Source organism: Lepisosteus oculatus, chromosome 13 (genome assembly GCF_040954835.1).
Source record: "Lepisosteus oculatus isolate fLepOcu1 chromosome 13, fLepOcu1.hap2, whole genome shotgun sequence".
Classification (NCBI taxonomy): domain Eukaryota; kingdom Metazoa; phylum Chordata; class Actinopteri; order Semionotiformes; family Lepisosteidae; genus Lepisosteus; species Lepisosteus oculatus.
In genome coordinates this window covers 32,359,225-32,381,194 of record NC_090708.1, presented here as the reverse complement: position 1 = coordinate 32,381,194, position 21,970 = coordinate 32,359,225, and the positions used below count along the sequence as shown (strand labels likewise).

General features: G+C 35.9%; 1 protein-coding gene across 7 annotated transcripts in view; it reads right to left on the bottom strand.

Moving 5' to 3' along the window:
- Nucleotides 1-21,970, bottom strand: part of LOC102686692 (neural cell adhesion molecule 2) — a 791,770-nt gene that overhangs the window by 200,336 nt on the left and 569,464 nt on the right. For all 7 annotated transcript variants that reach the window (XM_015361840.2, XM_015361841.2, XM_015361843.2 and 4 more), the window contains exons 6-7: nucleotides 10,106-10,223; nucleotides 6,311-6,471 (exon numbers count right to left, since the gene is read on the bottom strand). In XM_015361840.2, coding sequence (XP_015217326.2) covers nucleotides 6,311-6,471; nucleotides 10,106-10,223 — 279 coding nt within the window. The remainder of the gene's footprint in view (nucleotides 1-6,310; nucleotides 6,472-10,105; nucleotides 10,224-21,970) is intronic.

Sequence of the window (21,970 nt, the reverse complement as noted above, 5' to 3'; positions counted from 1 at the left end):
GCTTTAAAAAAAACATTGATCAATGACAAAGTCACTTTTTATCTGATGATATAATTTCAAACTTCCAATATGCATAAGGTAATCAATAAGCCAGCAAAATAAGACCGCAAAAGAAAAAAACAGCAAAAATATATACATCCTATGTTTTTACCTTATTCTGTAGCACAATATATATCCACAGAGCCTACACTAACCCTCCCTCAGACCTGGAGGTTACTGATAGGTTATTGACTATGTAGAAGATATTTGAAGCAGGAATGACAGAAATTAGGTGATCTGATTGGTAAAAAATGCTGTCCTTCATTGTATTTTCAGCCATTCAGAGCCCTTAAGGGGTAAGACTTCCTCTAGAAACCTCAGGCTACATGCCGCTTGCTTTCTAGCTGTCAATCATTGACTCTGAAGGGGTAATCAATCAGTTTCTTATCAGTGCTCCTTTTTTCACACCAGAAGGCAACTCTGAGGTTTTTTTTTCAATGCCTGACAGCAGAAAAGGGCTCTCTAGCAGTGTCTAAATATTTTTATAGCTATTGCAAAGGTTTTTATTGTTATTACTTTCAATATTTTAGGTTTTATTTATTATATGCAGAAAATTTCATCCCAAGTCCAGTCTTCACAAATCATTATGTAGATTTTTTTCTAATTGATCAGTTTGTCCCAAATTAATATCCAAGCTAGTAGACACCTAGGACAATGTCTACAAAAGCTACCTGACAGGCCTCTGAAGACCAAAACAAAATTTCCGCCTGCTGTTTTGGTTTTTTTTTTTTCATTATGTTTGTCTGCTGAGTGGACACATTAAGAAATACAAGACATTTGACTATTCACACTCAAAGCCAAGGGGGTAGCTTCAATTTAAGTCCTGAATCAGGTTCCTGCTATGTTCTGCTGCAGGGATATAACAAAATGTTTAAGGGGAGGAAATTCCAGGCAGACATTGGCTAAAAGGGTCTTTGCCAGTAACAGGTTAAGGGAGAGAAAGGACTCCAACAGGAGGAAGGTAGAGGACAAGCTGGCAAGGAATAGGGTGAGGATCGTATGGAGCAGCATGAGAGAGATCACTGGCTTCAAACAGACTGGGGGTGTAATAGAGGGGAACATGGAGATGGATAATGACCTGAACCAGTTCTTTAATAGGTTTGATTCAGGGCCCTCTTTGGCTCACCACCCACAGCCACACACTCCCTAACCCCTCGCAGCTGTGACTGCCCTACACCTCCTCCATCCTCCCACAACCACAGCCGCCTACAGCTACAACCCCCAACAGCTACTCACTCCCCCATCTCCTGCAGCTGCCACTCTCCAACACCTCCCACTTTAACACCTGCAGCACTGACAGGGGTAAAAGCACCATTCCCCAGGCCAGGCTGACCATCACGGGCGACCAGGTGAAGAGGGAATTGAAGAGGCTTGTAGCGGCAAGGCTTATTAAAATACAGGTATTAAGTTTCCTGCTCCCTTGCCAGTCTCTCTCTCCTTCATCTCAGTGGTGCCTGATACAGTTCACAATTAAGGTGCTTCCCTAGCTGATGGAGTGTCCTGATAAGGAACAGCTCCCCAATTCCTGAGATTCTCCAGCAACCTTAATAATCTCAATTCTGGTGCCTAAAAGTCTGAGATTCCAAGGGAGTCTAATTCAAAGTTTGTTTACGACCCTAAGGTCAGAGGGCATGGTTATTCATCATCAGCCAATCAGGAACTGGCTGGGCAGGTTAACCCCACGTGGGTCTCTGATGCCCATGAAACTTTCAACCAATGAACAACCTGCAGTTCCTCTAGGTAAAAACAGGCAACACAGAGAGTCGAAGAACAATTCCGGGGCAGAACAGTTGGGAAGCGCAGAATAGTCCCAAAGGGAACAGTTCCCAAGCGCAGGACACTCTCGCAGCGCGTCTGGTGGACATTCAGCCTTAGGGCTCCTCTTGAACATCCTCAGACTCAGCCCGGACCACCATGTAATGGCCAGTGTGTCTGAGTGCAGGACTTTCCTTTGTTCTAAGAGTTGAGGACAGAGGTAGCCAGCGCGTAACCAAAGGATCCACCCGAGGTTAGCATCAGCAGCAAGCCTCGTGAACAAGTAGGAACTGTGGACAGCTAAGGATTCAGGACTAGTGCTTCATCAGGAACGAACCGGTATTCTTCCTGACCTGCTGGGACCCGCAGTCACCTTTCTCCTGTGCACAACCTCTGCTAGTAAGCCAGAACTAACTAGCTGATTTTCAGAGAGCCCACTGCTAGAGCACCGCTTCACAGGAATCTCTCTCACCACGTCGCAAGCAGCATGGCCTGACACCGAGCCAGAGAGCGCCAATTGGACACAGCAACAAAGCTGCCACTGCTTCTTTGTGTCGAGCAGGAGATCTGAATCCCCAGAGAATTGGATGAGTATTCAACTGTAGCGGCGAAGCTTATTAATAAGAAATAATAAAGTGTTCTGAGCCTTCCCAAATGAGTCCCCATTTCTCTGTTCATCTCTGTGGTGCAGCCACAGAGAAACTATTCATGCAGGCTGATTTAAGATGTTTTCTTTTGTTAAGAAACAAGCTCCCAAAGGGGGGTGCACTTAGCTAAGCCTGGCTATCATGATCAATGGTCATCCATTGGTGTCTATCTGTCTAGGGAGTGCCAGTTGGACATCTGGACTGCATTCCTAAGTGTCAGGAGTAAGTGACTCATATCTCACCTTGATCAACCAATCAGGGACTGGTAGGGCCGAGTAACCCACGTGGGACTCTGATGCCTATGGAACTTTCAGCCAATCAACGAGCTGAAGTTCCTCCAGGTAAAAACAGGCAACACAGAGAGCCTGAGAGATTCAGTAAGATTCAGTAAGATTCTGGAGAGGATTCTGTGGACTGTTCTAAAGGGAATTCAAAGGAGAATTCCAGGGCAGGACGGCCCAGGAGCAGAAGGCTCCCAAGGGCAGGACATTCTCGCAGCGTGCCTCCTGACCATCCTGAGACTCAGCCCGGACAACCACGGAATGGCCAGTGTGTCCGAGTGCCAGAACTTTCCTTTGTTCTAAAAGTCTAGAGCGGAGGTTGCCAGAGAATAACCAGAGGATCCACCCGAGGTTAGCACCAGCAGCAGGCCTCATGAACAGGTCGGAACTGTGGACAGCTGAATCACTATTCAGAACTAGCTCTTCATCAGGAATGAACCGGTCCTCTTCCTGACTTGCTGCGACCCCCAGTCATCTTTTCTCCTGTGCACAAACTTTGCTAGTTAAAGCCAACAGTGAGCATCAGCAGCGCACCGTCGCAAGCCGCGCAGCACAGCCTGGCACCGAGCCAGAGAGCGCGGATTGGACAGCAACAGCCTGCAACTGTTTCTTTGTGCCTGCAGGAGATCTGAATCCCCAGAGATTGGATGAGTATTTAACTTCAATGCATTACAGCTCGAGAATTCAATTGTTATCCATACCAGTTGATATCAATTTAATTCCTAAGAGTTATGTACTTGTTTTGAGTATCTAATGTAGATGTTATAACCAAGTTCATTTATGAAACGATCTTAATGAATGATATACTGAACGTATGTCCTCTTGATATGTGTAACACTTTGTAACTGATTGAATATATACCTTTTGTATTCTGATAACCCTCTCGATAAGATCTGTTAGGTTTACATGCATATTCTATGTATTAATAAATGTATCCTCGTGTATTAGTACCTGTGTGTGTGCGCTGTTTGAGTTATGTCGCATGGTTGGATTCTAAAGCCATCAAAAGAATCAACTTTGTGATTTACTGCTACAATTAATAATTGTCTCAGTAAATGCCCAAACCCAACAGAACTGGTGCCTTCAGAGAGCCACTCCATTTACATTTTGGCTATGATTACATATTTGGCGTCCCTGAGCCGGTTTTCTTACACAACATTCTGCATTACTGCTCGAGAATTCATTTGTTATCCCAACCAGTTGATGTCAATTTAATTCCTAAGAGTTATGTACTTGTTTTGAGTATCTAGTGTAGAAGTTGTAACCAAGTTCATTTACGAGACGGTCTAAATGAATGATATACTGAATGTATGTCCTCTTGGTATTGGTAACTCTTTGTGATTAAATATATACCTTTTGTATTCTGCTAACCCTCTCGATAAGATCTGTTATGTTTATATGCAATTTTTTATGTATTAATAAATGCATTCTCGTGTATTAGTACCTGTGTGTGTGTGTTGTTTGAACTATACCACAAAGTTGGATTCTAATACCATGAAAAGAATCATTTTGTGACTTACTGCCACAATTAAGAATTGTCCAAGTAAATGCACAAACCCCTACATTACTGGTGCCTCGTGAGAGGAAACTCCAGGCTTCATCAGGGTTCGGCCAGAGGATCAGATGACGTCTGTTCCAGAGTTTTGAAGGCTTGTGCTGATCAGCTAAGTGATAAGTGCTCCAGCACTTATTCAACCTGGGTCTGTGCTTGAAGAGAGTATCTGTGCTCTGGAAAACATCATGTCTAGTCCTGGTACCAAAGAAAGGGCGTCCCTCTGTCCTCAATGACTATAGACCAGTACCACTGAATTCTCATGTCATGAAGACACTGGATAGGCTGGTCTTGTCCCACCTGAGACCCCTGGTCAGTTCATCACTGGACACCCTACAGTTCGCCTACCTGCCCAATGTTGGTGTGGAAGATCATCTAAATTCTATAAAGGGCCTACTCACACCTGGACAAGGCTAGCCTCCTAATAAAAGGAGGAATAATAGCTAATCAAATAACTGAAGACAGAGTACAAAACCAACGTTAAGGAAGGCAGAAAGGAAGGCAAACTGTCTGAGAAAATCATGGGTAAACTGTTTAAGAGAAGATGGCCCCAAGTGAAAAAGAAAACAGATTTCAGCAAGCCAACCAAATAATATTTTTCAACTTCACATCACAAAATAAATGTGCTGCTCTCCAGTCCTCAGAATCAGACAGAGCTTAAAGTAGTCACTGATAGGAGATCTCAAACAAAGGTCTCAACTAGAATTACAGGTAGTAATACCAAGAATACAAAAAAAAATTGTGACCATGAGGTGACAACAGTGTGCTGTCTATCTGTATCTAATGTGTATAATACCATAGAGATAATAGGCTCCTATCTTAGGCAGGTGACATCCCACTTACTGTTATCCAAGTAGGCAAAATATTGGTATAAACAGCACACATTCCATTTGTAACAAATTCAGGCAACTTGGTAGGAAACTAAATAAAAGGACAAAATAAAACTAAATAAAATGACTCCAGAAACATTTAAAATAGTTTGGAAGGAGGGGTGGAAGGAAATTGAACAAATTACAAAAGAAGAGGTATTTTTTCAACTTTACCCACATAGACTAAAAACTATAGGAATGTCATCAGCACAAACTGAAATAGAAGAATTGTTTGACAGCATTCTTGCCTACTTTGTTGGAAGAGGTGTTAGTGGGTCCAGCAGAGGGCGCTCACCCTGCGGTCCATGTGGGTCCTAATGCCCCAGTATAGTGACGGGGACACTATACTGTAAAACAGGCGCCGTCCTTCGAATGAGACGTAAAACCGAGGTCCTGACTCTCTGTGGTCATTAAAAATCCCAGGGCGTTTCTCGAAAAAAAGAGTAGGGGTGTAACCCCGGCGTCCTGACCAAATTTCCCATTGGCCCTTACCAATCAAGGCCTCCTAATAATCCGCCTCTATGAATTGGCTACATCACTCTGCTCTCCTCCCCACTGATAGCTGATGTTTGGTGAGCGTTCTGGCGCACTATGGCTGCCGTCGCATCATCCAGGTGGATGCTGCACATTGGTGGTGGTGGAGGGGAGTCCCCATTACCTGGAAAGCGCTTTGTGCTTTGAGTGGAGTGTCCAGAAAAGTGCTATATAAGTGTAAGCAATTATTATTATTATTATTATTATTATTATTATTATTATTATTATTATTATTATTATTATTATTATTTGTTGGAGCATGGACAAGAGGAAATTCTTGTAAAGATCCAATGAGGACATAAAATTAAAAACAGGAGTCACTTTTTTAACCAGATGGTTGCGTGAATTTGGAACACACTACCCAACCATGTTGTTTAAACCGATTCCCCCCTTTCTTTCAAATGGTTGGATTATAACAATGGATAAATTAGCTACATACAAGTAAACTAGCTAAATGGGCCTAATGGTTTCCTTTTCTTTGTAACTGTTCTTATGCTTTTATGATATCTTATAAAAGCTTTATGATGTGTAGATGTTAGTGATTTTCCATATGATATTTTTTATAGGACCCAAAAAATAAAGTCCTTAATGTACGGGTGAATCTGTTCGACAGAAGATTCAAATGTTCCTTACCAAACACTTTGAGAACAAGCTCTTCCTCTACCACCCCAGCTTTGTTTGTTGCCTTGCAGAAATAGGATCCTCCATCGTCTTGCTTGATGCTACAGATAGTCAGCATGGTACCTCTTCCCTTCAGAACATATTGGTCAGATTCTTCAATCTGTTTACCCCTCCTGCCAACAGAGAGATAGCAGTCACATAGCAGTCACACAAGATAGCAAGGCTTCCACTTGACAGTTTAACTACATTACACTATGTCAGTTTGAATGTGCATGCAGTGGTGAATGAGGCTCTGGACTTTCCCTGCATATAAAAAATTATCAGCCACAACCCTTTCTTGTTGTTGGAATATAAGATCTGTGAAAGGTGTGACAGTACTGTACAGTATATTGGTAACATTTATAGTAATCAAAAATCTTGACACTGAAATTGTATTTAATGAAGTCACTACTTGAACTGTTCAATATTTGACTCGGTCATTCTAAGAAGACTGTGCCATTAAAAAAACAATTATCCAAAGTGTCTTTTTTCAAACCAAAACATTGCAGTCCCATGACTTCTTAAGACTTTTAATTTAAAGTTCTTATGTTATTCTACCAAGGTAAGCAATCCTGCAGTGTTAACTTGTTCTTTTAAATTAAAAAAAAACAATCCTACTGGTTTAATTTGGCAAATTTTTAATTAAGGGCAAAATGTAATGTTACAATATTTTAATTAAAAGAATAGTTACTGCAGTGTTTTAATTGACATCATATTTCATCTTCCTTGAACCCAATCTCTGTTATTTATATAAAAGTAAGCTGTTGCTTACTCATTTTAATGTCCTTTCTCCAGAACTCGTTTTTCTTTCAGCTTTTTTTCTTGGCATTATTTCAGGAACATTGTAAAAATGTTGTTTATGAATTGTAGGAAATCTATGAACACTAACTTCCTAGATGGTATATTTTTGTAATTCATTCAGAAAATGTTAACATGGTTTATTTCCTATACACTGGATGACTAGAGCAGTATCTGATTGTAATTGTCATTAATATTCTATTGATAATCCAAGATAGCCTAGTGAGTGATTTTTAAAAAAAAACCCTGGGTACTTGGAACAACAGTGCTGATAGTTAAGATTAATTTTCATCAGCTGTTCTGAATCTTTTGTTTTTTGATAATTCTTTGTAAAAGACAATTATTTAACTCCTGTTTTTCCCCTAGTATTACACCAGTGTTGCACACAAATTAATTCCGATCTTGAAAAGTTTTTTATATGCTCAAAGATTATAATAGTTCTAAAAAATTACTGAGAACTGAAAGTCAGTAATTTCCTAGACATAATACTTGGAAAATTAAATGTGAAAAACAACTTTTATGTGTTGGTAAAAACCTTGGCTTCAGATTTTATTTCCACTCTGATTCTGTTTCAGATATTACAAGCTCATTTATTAAGCCTCTTGATATTTAAGTAACCTTTATAAAATGTCATTTATTAATTTGTAGATAAAGCCAAACATAACAATAGCATTTTTACGTTCTTATTGTGTGCTGTATGCATCTGGGCATTTTAAAAATATTTAGCTATTTTTTCATGCTTACAGAGTCTATCATACTAAATGATGTACAGTAACATAGTTTTGATTTCATTAAGTTTTGTATTTGAAAAATGTGGTATACAATTTAATAAGTTGCATAATATTTATATTTGTCCACATTTGACCTTGAAATTGAACACAGGGCTTTGAACCTGAACGGAATTAAATGTATATATTTTAAAACATTAAGAATTATTGTTGAAAATGAGAATCACTCACTATTGCAATAAATACCATTTTACATTTCTGATATATATTTATAGTTACTGCTTTAGGTGACTGGGAAGTGACTCTTAAAGTTGTGTAAACATTTCTAGATTCAAAGCAGACTGGATATTTGCTGAGACGTTGGGGGTCACCTTATCAAACCAATTGTAATGTTTACCTTGGTATACCTAGGTAATTAAGTCACATGTTAATGATTGTCAATAAGCAGTACAGAAACCCACCATATAAGATCAAATTAAGACCAGGGGGAGAAAAACAACAAGACAGAAGAGGACAAGAATAGAGACAAGAGAAGAGTAGAATTTGAAGCTAGGGTCAGATGAGAGCCCATACTTCATGATCATCCAAAGAAAACCTGACTGGAGCTACGTATTTGAACCTGAGCTTGCTATTCTGTGTTTTGAGGGAACTTGGGTTTCCTGGGTAAAAGATACCTCGGTTAGAGACATCTTTCCTGCTTAGGGTGCTTTTTTAGAGCAGGGAGATGGGCTCCCATTTATGTTGTGGCATCCAGGGTGCAGAGACTTAACTGCAGGTTGTATTACATTTATTTAGAAGGCAGTGTATCTCTTATTTGGCTTCTGTAAGCATCATTTAAGAGTTTCATATTTAGAAGAAGTCTGGGGTTTTTCTGGGTGATTAGGATGTTACACCTTGTATGTATATTCTGTAAATATAGTAACTTGTGTGTTAAATGTTTTGTTGTGTGTATTGAAGAGTTTGTATTGTCATCTTTAATAAATATTTGTTTAAACAAGTGAGCCTGGATTTTTATTCTTTTCACCAAACCTGTGCCAGAGAACAAAGAATTAATGTGCCTCTAATTATACCAACTGCTCAGGTATATTCTGGAGAAATCACATACGTTGGGGGTTTAGAAAATGTATTTTACTTATTGACTAAACCACTTGGTCAATTCCTGATTTTCACTATTTTCATAATCCCCCATTTATAACAATATACTGCATGTCTTCTGGGTCTCTACACACTCATCAATTAAACTTAAAAAATTAACATTTTTTATCATCACATTTTTTTCACAGTGCTAGATAAAATAATGTCATTAGTCCTATTTGAACCAAAATGAATGCATCACTTTCATTATTTTATCCTTACGAAATGTTTTTGCTGTAAATGATACATAATGGCTGTCTTCCAGGTGGATGCTGCTCTTGCAGTGATGGATAGTCACTGAAGTCCCCTTCATTGTGTAAAGAACTATGGGAAAAGTGCTATATAATTGCTATATAAGTGCTATATTATTATTGTTGTTATTATTATTATCCATAAAATAAATATGAACAGTCTATGCATTCTTTACTCGATGTAAGAAGGTAGATAAGTACAGTGGCTTCCAGTGCTAATTTTTACCTTATGTTTGGAAAGTCATCAGAGAAAGATTGGGATGGAAATGTCCTGACTGACTAAATGTAAGGTTGAATATATGTGAGTTTTGGGAACTGTGAGTATTTGGAAGAATATTTTGGAAAATGAGCAATTTGAGAAAATGGAGACTTTGGGTTTATGGAGCTGGTAAAAAGTTTAACTTCATGCTGTTATGCTCGTTCTGCTGATGCAGTGCTCTCACTAAAGTCAGGTGCTCTGCATCAGCTATCTTCATGGCAATCAGGGCATGGCTGCCAGCAACTGCAACACACCATGCTACGGCACAGCAGGGCGAGTGTAATATATGGCTATTTATTTACAAGAAGTATAGATTGTGCTAGTGACGAGCTAGTGATTTGTTTTGGGGTTTTGAAGTAAAATACATGTGATTAAAAGAGCACTGATTTTTGTGTGTTAACATGTGTGTATCTGTCCTGAAATCTGCCTATTAAAAGATCACCACCCTGCCCCTGGGAGTTTTCCAAATAACATATCAGCCAAGGCCATGACTGCAAATTGAACCTATTGAAAAATCTGTAAGAATAACTGGATAAAACCTGTAGTAGAAAGTTGTCATGTTTCCTAATATTATGCAAGACAATCCTGCAGCTCTTACCTGTGCCAGGTGACCTCTGGTTCAGGAGAGCCATAGGCCCTGCAGGTCAATGTCACAGACTCTTGGTAATCTGCCGTGGCATTGAAAGACTGCTGTGGCACGGAGAGAACTGGAGGGACTGAACAAGAAAAGAAATAAGAGACTTAATTTCCAGAATCTGGTCACCATCGAAATATTATGTGAAAATCAAATGTTTTATCTCTCATAGTGTGCAGCTCGTACTTGTAAGAAAATGTGTACAATATAGCACAGTTTGGTTTATCTTGTTTTATTTTCCTCTTTGAAGGATAAAACATTAGATGTAAAATGAGTTATATTGTTGGGTCAATATCCCTAATATGTGGTTAAAGTGCTCAGGATGAATCAAGTAAAAGGCTGTCTCTAAACACAGATGCCATAATTCTCTTTTACTGCAAACCCATTAATATGGAAAACATTGCATTTTTAAACCTTGCTTTTCAACCAATTTAAGTTAATATGCTATGTCTAATAATATGGACACTGAGTTAAAGTTACATAACTCAGTGAAAGTATGTTCACTGTTCTGCAAGAGTAGTTTGCATTGCTGTATTCTTTTCCTCACATTCATTCTTTATGCAACAATTTATGATGATCTTTGAAAAATGTACCTTTTTGCTTTAAGCTAATGTCCGATCCTATCTGTGCATTGTAGTATAAAAGCACCCTTTCAGTTTTATGTGAACTAATGACATGAGACGCCGAATGATTGCTCAAGTGATTCAAACATTTTGATTGTGAGTGGATCCAATTCAAGCAGTCTTCTCTCTTTGATATGAAAAAGTTTTATTTAAAAATTGTGAACAGATTTTTAAATTAGATCTGGCTAGTATATAGTTCAACTTAAACATAACATAACATTGGAACTCCAAATTGCCTTAGAATTTCTGGGCAGCTGTGTATATATGCACATGAACAAATGCATCTATTTTTTAACTGTTTAATCCAATTCAGGGTCTGGGAGAGCCAGATTCTATACTGGCAAGCAACAGTAGCTTTCAGGGAGTGCCCATGTGAACACAGGGAGAACATACAAATTTCCCACAGACAGAACCCCAGGCAAGGAATTGAACTCAGGGCTGTGAGGCAGCAGTGCTAATCACCATTTCACTATGCTGCCAAAATGCAAAAATTAAAGTCTGAATATATATTTTATTCCTTATTTATTATTTATACACCTTTTATTGTCTGTATTCCCTTTAATTTGTTACTGTTGCAATCCAATCAGTGAAAGAATGTACAGATGCAGCCATTCAAAATGGGTGAGGTATTTCGCGGCATACCGCGACACGCCCACCGGGGTATCACGCGGTTCACGTGTGTCACGTGACTAACTATCCGGTGTCACCTTGTAAAACCACCAGGGGGAGCTTAACCTCTCATGTACAGCATTTGAGCCTTTAATTTTGAACTGTGTATTGCAGCATGTTAATCATCAGTCATTAAAATGTTGGTATATTTTATGAAAGCAAGATTGCTCAGTTGGACAAAAGTACACAACCTACCTTTATCAGAAATATTTATGCATCAAAGCCTTTACTGAAGATATTACTAATAGTATTAATAATGGATGACTTTGGACAAGCTGTATACTCAAAGTATAATTTCTTTAGCACATTTGTACAAGCACTTGGAATCTGTCCAAGCCATACTTTGTCAGGCATTTTGTTTTACTTCAAGGGGCATAAAAACTTCCTTGCTTTTAACAGGGCGTTTCATAATTTCTAACTACGAAAATGCAATTTCAACCAAACCTGTTCCCACACACCCTGCCCCCACTACCATTAGAATACACACAAACATTTTAGCGTTTCATTCTGTTAGCACCCACACCCTCAAATACTGTAAATCAAGTTAAAAATATCTCAAGACCGATTCTGGTCGTAATGAAACCATGTTTCGTGTATGTTTTCTTTTTCATCTTGAAATAACTCATTTCTAAATACCTTTCTCACTGTTAACATCTTGCAGCAACTTTGCGACAAAATATACACTCTGACAGTTCATCCTGCTACCAACATTAAATAAAACAAATCTTAAGATTTCTATATTTATGTCTTTATTTAGTGGTTTCATTAGTGACAAAGGCTAAACTTTCTTGGAAAAATGTATTTTATGTGTTGCAGAAAAAACTGACTTGCTTTAACAAAATATGTTTACAAATCCTTTCACCTGGCATTTTCGTAGTTAGAAATTATGGAACGCTCTGTTAAAAGCAAGGGAGTTTTTATGTCCGTTGCAGTTTTTTTGCAACATGAATATAATTATATCGTTATTAATTTCTTGAGATACACGATTCCATATTATATTCCCTTTTAATCAAATTCTAAAAGTATGCTTGTTGACTCCGGTATCACGTTAGTTAAAGACTTCGAAGTTTACAATGTTTAGGGAGAAATGGAATACTGGTGTGTATTTTTTTCTTTAAAGTACCGAGACCAGCCATATACTGTATGTTTACGTTCCAAAATTAATATCGTTTATGGCCTTCACACGCGTTACAGTATGCTTCTATTCTTTTTATGCTCAGCTACTAAGATTTCCCTTCAGTGGTAAAATTCAATATCTACAACGGGCACAGTAAAGACGTTTACAGTAAGTCTTTCTACGACAGACCAACGGACCACGAGTGCCCCTGTTGGTCAACCAATCACGCACCGCAGTACCCCGTGTCATCTTACCTGCAGTACGTGTCTGTACTGCACACTTTGAATGGCTGCATCTGTAAACACTCTGACTATCTAATGTGCCCTTTCAGCATATCAACATATACTACAAGCATATGTAGTCTCAGAAATCAACATGGAAACTTATTTAATTTAATTTATACAGATGCAGCCATGCAGTATGCATGTAAGAAAAAAGCTAGCTGCATTGTACCACAGTATTGTTCAGCATGGCAAATTTTACATTAGACTAGCCAAAGAAGATCGATGGGTGGCACTTGTGGAGTGTTAGATGTTAGTGAAACACTAGCTTCATTTAATGTTGTACATCTTTAGGTCCCTTTAATATATATATATAGAATCATCCACAGGGGAGTGACACATTTGTGGCTCAGTGGTAGAATTCTTATCTGACATGTGAGTGATCTAGGTTCAATTCGTACTTTTAACAACTTATCCTTTGGACATTTGGACCGTAAAGACACTTGTAATAAAATATAATAAAAAATATGTATACTGTATTGACATTTTTATATTTAATATATGTTAAATATTAAAGTAATAATAATGAATGATGTACAAAACATTAATAAATCTCCATAGTGTAGAGTTAATCAATGTTTGAATATTGCCATAGGGGGAGAAAAGATAAACCAGTTTTACCAGTCCAACCAACATTGATTACCCAACCAACAATCTCCAGGATGCTCAGAGAGAGTAAGAACATTTTAAGATGCCCTTAAACAAAAAAATACAAGTGAGGTTTCTTAAGTATGAATATACATTCAGATTTGATACACAGTTTAATATTAAAGAACAAGATTATCTACAAAGAGTTCAACAAATAAAACAGTAAATACTGGGATCTGGTGGGAAATTAATTATTGCTGTTTTGGTTGTGTTTCTCCACACATCAAGGATAATAAATGTGGTGTGAGGAGAATTTTTTGTTGGATAATGACTTTACATGTTAATGTAAACTATGGACTTTCATCTTAGGACAAAAGTTTGTGAGCTTTGCTTTTCAATGTAACATCAAAAACATGCTTTAATCTAATTAATCTTGGTTAAGTACGCTGAAAGTTACTGCGCAACACCTTTTAATTTTTCAAATAATCTGATGCAGGACGGCACTAATCTGCAAAACTGCGAGATGGTGCAGTGAATCCTTAACCCGATGTTTGTTTTATAAGAAAGAAATTTAAGCTAATCTTACTTTAATAATAAAATAAAATATATTTTAAAAGTAAAATGTATTAAAACATATCATATATAAAAGCAAATAAAAAAGAGGCCATTATGACTTGAATGTTTGTAACACTTGAATTTGCAGTGTAATGGAAAATGACTTACAGTCATGTACTGTACAGCAAATTGTGCTATATATTGCAAGTCTGTACTATACAGGATTATATTATGTTACTTATGCTGTTTTGTAGTGTGATGCTTAGTAATTTCATGCAAGTTTACATTCAGTAATTTTTATTCATATACTGTAGATGCATTTCAGATGACTTTTAAATAAACAGACTTTGGGTTTGCTTTGATTCATTTTCTCTTCAAGCAATTATAACATTAATAATTTTAACTGTGTGTTGTTAAAACGGTATATATTTATACAGTATGTTATATATTACGGCTTATCTGCAGTGTAATGGGAAATGAAATGTTTTTAGTTTTAAATTTAGGCTGTCAAGCAGGGTGATGCTTTAATACAGTGGCAGAACTCTTGCTTGCCACATCAGTGAACTGGGTTCAGTTCCCAACAAATGCACAAGTTGTGTTTTTAACAAAATTGGGACAATTAAAACTCTCTCTCTTGTAATAAAATACAATAAATAATATGTGCTATATTGATGCTTTTATTATTTTACACATTACAATATGTTAAATATTAACACAATAATAATAAAAATTACAATGGCATGGATAAACTGATATAAGCATGAAAAAACAGCCTCCCTCCCAGAAACAAGTCTAATTAAATAGCTCAAGCCTCATTTGCAATTGAATAAACACCATAAATGTTTACAGTGAGAACACATTTAATGTATTTGTTCTATTTAAATTGATCAGTTTATGTACAGTAATATTATAATGAAGCCTCTGGTCCTTTGTAAACTATTAAATTAATTAGCTGCTACAGCTGCTGTTTCACCTATTCTTTTGTTCTCTGTCACCAAATTAGAACATCTGGAAAAGAATCTTGGTGTTTTCATATATTTCATGTTTGTTTTTCAGTTTTGTAGAATAAAGCATTGAAAATAGAGGTTCTCTGTGTGTGGACTGGACATCTCTTTATCGATGCTCCTGCAGTTTTGTTTTCTTTCAGTCCAGTAATATTTAAAGGTCCACTCTTTATGTTAAATACAATATTATCTATGACCAAACTGCATTTTTAGAAAGCTTAGTTTTTTGTTTTTACACAATCATCAGTTCATACTGCAAGAATTACTGCTCAGCAGTCACACAGTATCCCTACAGCAGCACAGGAGAGCCAGTCTCATTTGTTAGTGGTGCATTTGTGCCATGGAAAATAGCTTTCCAACTGCTTTCATCCCCAAAATATAGCATTTGTTTTACATCTGTTTTGGGTAATCATGTGACTGTCTATATAACGAAGTCTACAGTTAGTAACACTCTAATAGATCATACACTTTTAATTACCTGTCGCGAGGATTTTCTTTTGTTAAAAAAGTATTTAACTAGATTATGTTCTAAAATATTTGTATACATTTTGTTTGTTTGTTTTCCTGTAGCTGCCCTTTTTTCTTTATCATTAGTAAAATGTACTGTAGTAAAGAAGCCAGGTTAAAAATGAGTAGTCATTTGAATAAATGTGTCCCATAATTCATAATTGAATTGTCCCATAATATATAATTTTAATTAAGTGACATATTCGAAGAAATTGTTCAAGACTTTTTAGACTGCAGTAGTTAAAACCACCTTGAATCATATTAGTTGCAATGGGAGATTGAGACAGCAGAGAGTGAATGACATTACAAAAGCTGTTAACTGTATTTTTTTCATTTGCTTTTGAATTACTATTGTATTGTAACGGTTATAAATATCTGTAGGAATTCTGTAGATAGATAAGAAGGTCTTACTGATATTGACAGCAACTTAATATCAGGCGGGCAGAGCCTCACATAGTGATGCTGCTGCAATATCTTTTCTTGATATCCAGATCAACAGTTTCTCCTAGTATTTTTCTTGTTACTTCAGTTATTTAGTTATTGATACTTCAGTCTTGGTCCAACCTGAGGGGGCACCAAATCTAACTGTCTGGTCCGAGTCCGTATCTGAGTCTGTAAGTTTCTTTCTGATGAGCTGCTATAAATATGTAATTTGTATTGTATTTTATTATTAGAGAAAGGGTCTTTATTATCCATGAGGGACAATTTGTTGAAGGACAACTTGCACATTGGGAAGGAATTGAACCTGCATCTCCCATGTGGCAGGCGAGAGTTCTAACACTGAACCTTTAATGAATCACTCTGCTTGGATTACCTAAATTAAACATAACAAGTTTTTAATTTTCCATTACACTGAAAGTATTACATATTCTATATATAAACATATATACTCTATACAACAAAAAATAAATAAAATTACAAATGTTATAGTAGATTGCAGAAGAAGAGAACCCACATGATACCGATGTGTTTCAAAATGAATCAATATGTATTTGCTTTGAAATATATGTTTTTAACGCCAATATTATATATTTTTGACAATCAAAATCTAAGATTAAATTATCTGTTTTCTAATTCCTATTTATACACAATTTAACAATGTTTACCAATATTTCTGTATACTGTTTTTAAAAAATGAACTAATGGGTTAATATTATATTAGAAACCTGTTTTTCTTTCATTTGCAAACAACATTTATCAGAAAATATTTTGAAATATGTTTAGAACAATATGAATTGGCAAAATATTGCCGCATGCAAATTGTATCCAGAAGCACCTTGTAAAACCTTGTAAAACTGGCAGGTGGAGCTAATAAAGCTTAATGTCTCAAGTACAGCATTTGAGCTGTCACAGAAAATCCCCAGCTTTGAATCCCAGTCACTGTAGAGGGACAATCTTTTTCCAATAAAGAATTTAAATTGTATACTCTTTAGACTTTTAATAATTTAAAACTGTGTATTACAGCATGTTAATCGTTAAACATTAAAAAGTCAGTATATTTTATGAAAGCAAGATTGCTCATTTGGACAAAAGTACACAATCTTCCACCTTCATTATAAATCTTTTAATTATACATAAATATTTTATGATTCAAAGTCTTTATTCTTGGTAACCTACATGGGTTCTGGTTTTAATGTGCTTGTTCTAACATTATTAAGCTTATATTCTATACTTCATAAAAAGTTATAACGTTTTATCCTTTTCTAAGAATATGTAATAGGAACACCACTTGTTGTTATTGTAAAAAGATAAATGTGATACGGAACATAAGTATTCATAGAAAAGGTTAATCACTTAACTCACTTAACTTTGATAGCAGAAAGTCACATTTCTCTTACAAGCAGCTCTGTTAAGCAGAGTTTGAGTTAACACAACACAACTTTGTCAGTGAAAAAAATGACTGTGGGCACTTTTCCTTCCCACCTTTATTCCCATGTATGAGTAAAATAAGTGAACCTTCCAATGAAAGACAGGTTCCTTTTGCTCAAGACTGTCAGGAAACAGTCAAAACTGGCCACACCAGACTGTTTACTCAGTCAGCCTTTTTAATAGCCTTGCATATGCGCTCACACTGTAGGATATGCACTCGATGTGCCACAGGTGTCACATTCACCGTACATGTCAAACCAGATGCTTTCCGTTGCAGATGCGCTTCTGTTGCATAATGGTTTTCACCATAGCTTCTGCTTTATCATTTATACAGTATGCTTATTCCAGAGACATTTTCATTGTCGATAACTATGTGGGAAGAGCATGTAGATCCAAAACACTCAACATACGGCAGCAGAAGTGAGCAATTACCTGCTCGAAAACAAATGTGTTCCCAAAAGCATATACTGTACAATTATCTCAACATTTGCAAACATTCCCGATACATAACCATGTTATGTACTCTACATTGTTCTATTTTATACCGTGACTGGAGAATACACACTGTATTAGTTATTGTTGCTGCTGGGCTTCGAGCTTTGAGTCGCTTACTTACTTCATTTAAATAGCTTGCAGAGAAAATCACTGCCCTTCCCTCTGCCTGCTTCACCTGCAGCTGGTTGCAGGCTCTGTGCCATTTGTTCACAAATTAATGGACATCTGAAACATCATGTCTCATAAATAGGTATTTGAATAAGCAAAGCTTATGAAAACTGAAGAAAAAAATGACTCAGAAAAAGATACAAGAAGCTTGAAATTATTATTATTAAATTAATACTGTTAATAATGACCAGATACATTATTATAGTTTCAGTGGTATTTCTAATAACGCTTTGTTGTTCTCTATTCTAATTAAAATATATACGATTTCATTTTAAGGCTTGAGGCATCTGTTAAATTGCCCCACTGAATAAACAGTTTTGAATTAAACTGATTGAACAGTTGACAGTATTCATGTTTGCTATTTCACATTTTTATTTCATTATTAATATAACTTAACATTGAGTATGTTATAATATATATATATACAAAAAAACTTGTTAATATAGTGTACATAATTCTTCATCATGCATGAATGAGTCAAATTTAAAATAAAACATGTTTCCAAAGAGAGTAGATAACAGTAATACTACAAGCTATATAAATACATATATTTAGATCCTTAAATTAATATCGTTATTAATTTCTTTAGATACGTGATTCCATATTATATTTCATATTAATCAAATTCTAAAAGGGATGTGTTTTTTACTGCGATAATGAACACAAATATTTATAGGAAAGGTTAAAATATTATAACTTTTTATGAAGTATATAAACTTAATAAAGTCAGAAGGAGCATGTAAAAACTTGTATGTTACATACTTTGATGCATAAAATGTTTTTGAAGGAAGTTGAATACTTTTGTGTATTTTTAATTTTAGCTACCACTACCACTAGCCATACACAGTGTGTATAATATATTTATGTTCCTAAATTAATATAGTTTATGACATTCACAGACATTATGCTCCTTTATTATTTGTATTTATGCTCAGCTACCAAAATTTCCCTTTATTTGTAAAATTCCATATTAATATGCATTAAGGGATATTAATCTGAAGGAAGATCTAAAGGGATCCACGAGATACAGGTTCCTGCTACTGGAGCGATTCAGAGGGAAAGATGATGACTATTTGTTGTTATTATAAAAATGACTTAGATTCGAACATGTGATATTTCAAAATATAAAAAAGTCAATGAATTGTCCATAATATTGCCATTTTATTTTTTCAAAGAAATGTTTGTTAAAAGAAAATTCATGGTGTTAACTGGATTTGAACAGCTAACCTCTCACTCATAAGTCAAGCACTTAAACCATCACACCACTAGCACAGTCAAGTGACAAGTGGTGAAACAGCCATACACTTATCAATATGTATGTGTACAGTATATACTACTGTTTGTGTTACAGTACATGAATATAATTATATTGTTATTCATTTCTTTAGATACGCGACTCCATATTATATTCCCTATCAATCAAATTTTAAAAGTATGCTTGTTTACTCCGGTATCGAGCGTATTCGCAGAAAAGCTTAAAACTATCACTTTTTTCACAGAGTACTGTGTACTGTATAAATGTCCAGTACAGTAACATTGTCAGAGGGAGCAAGGAGCACGTAAAAATGTTTCCGAAATAACCACATGCAAGACTTTGATGCTTATTTGATGCGGTGTGTATTTTTTCTTTAAAGTACCGAGACCAGCCATGTACAGTTTACATAATATATTTACGTTCCAAAATTAATATCATTTATGACTTTCAGATGCGTTATGCTTCTATTCTTTTAATGCTCAGCTACTAAAATTTGCCTTCAATGGTAAAATTCCATATAAATATTCAATACTAAGCGGATTAAAATGTGCACAGTAAAGACATTAAATGATTAAATCTTTCCACAACCGACCAACGCACCACAAGTGCCCCAGTCGGTCATTTTGGCCAGCCAATCACGTACCGTGGTATGACACGTTATGACACATTATGGCGTAGGGAAATGCCTGCGGTACGTGTTTGTATCGCGCACTTTGAATGGCTGCATCTGTATATATTTATGAAACACATCAAACATAGAATAGTGGTAAGGAAAACAAATTGATGCTCTGGAAGACTGGAGTCCATTATCTTGAAAATGAGTAAACAAGTTTGAAATACAAAAACGGAACATCTAGCTATCAAATAAAGAAAGCTTGTGGCAGTAAAATTTAAGGAATATGGAGTAAGGTAGAAATTGATGCAAATCTACACAAGTGTCACCTAGGTAGAAGAATCAAATCTTGGCAACACATCTTCAAATCAAATCTTCACCCCTGTTGTAAGATTTAATTCACTAGATGTTTAGAACTGTAAGGCTCAAATTAGGAATCATTATATGAGTTACCAATTCACATATTCATTTCAAAATGAAGTGCTTTATGTGAACATAATTCATGTTGGCAGTTTTGTGCTATGTGTTTAATAGCAAATTAGGAACAAAAGCATATGTTTTATAATACATATTTCATTATAAATACATAATTTTGTAATACTCATCTTTCTCTTGCCACCCTTCACAAAATATTAAACACTGATTGTTCCCAACAAATTTGAAAATGTAATTAATATAACTCATGGTTAATTTAAATAAAAATGAATTTTAAATCGGGCTTCTGTTTTTTTCCTTCACTATTTCAATCTTTTTTAAAAAATTAATTTAATCACTGTTGTCAGTCATGCACAAGCATCACATTTGCAAGTACGCAGCTTCAATGTATCAGCAAAACTTAGTTCACTTACCATTTTGTGGCAAAAAATAAATTTCCCTTATAGTAACACTGCCTGTTTTTTTAGCCTAATTAAGAGGTGCATAATGTATAGTTACAGAATGGTACACTAGACACAAATAGAACATAGTGAAATGAGTAAATGGTTCTGCATTTAAAGACCACCTGTGTAAGGTGTGTTAGATTTTCATTGTACCTTGAGGGGTCTTTTTACATAGGTTTGACTGCGCTCATTATCTGTAATGGACATACAGTAAATACAAATTTAGGTTAAATTAATTCCTCCAAAGCTGAGTGTAGCTTGAAAGCTGTCATCTTTTATCTAGCAGTCAAATCACTCAGTATGTGGCAGAGGCCGGGCAGAAAGGGACCTTGTAAAAAAGGCTATGTTACAGCTCATTCTATGATATAGACTTCAAATGCATTTAATGATAGCCAAAGTTAATCTGCTCAGGCAGCAACTGGAAAAAAATCAAGTACTTTGTCCTTTAATCTTGTTTTTGCTTGAACCTTTGTAAATGTTTTAGAATTATGCACATTGATAGCCTCTTTTAACTTGGCAAGATTGTAAAGAAAGCCACAGTAAACATAAAAGTCCACAGAATCTATAAAACAGCGTAACTTCAGAGATCTGGATTTAATTATTTGGTTAATTTTAAATTTTATGTGATAAGAACTCATGTTGTTAAACACATTACTTACTGTCAGTATTTACCATTCTCATTCTTTTAACTGCAAACATTTTTGTAATGAAATTACATTATTGACTTATTTATAGGTATTAGAATCTGTTGACATTGAGTTGTATGCAAAACATATAGAGGTAGTGGTAAAAAAATTGAAATAAATGCATAATTGTTGGACACCAAAGCAAGAGCTTCCACACGTGTGGCCCATATATTAATTATTCATGTAACATCTCAGCATACTTAGTGATATAAAAATGCTAAACAGACCCGTTTTCCTATGATTATGACTAGTATGGCTGCACAAGGAAATCTTCACTAACCTATCAAATTCAGTTTGCTAATGTTTCTCATTTTTCTAATATGACAAGTTATGTGCAAGGTGATCATTAAGCACAGGGTGGATCCAGTCAAAATAGGTGGGCAATTGCAGATTAATTGAGCACAAATTTTAACCTGGGGCACCCGCAGCCAGTTTCATTAAAAACTTTGTGTAAGGAAATTCAGTAAGATGGAAACCATAACCAGTGGAGAAATGTGAAATGGTCTTCCTTCACTATGTTC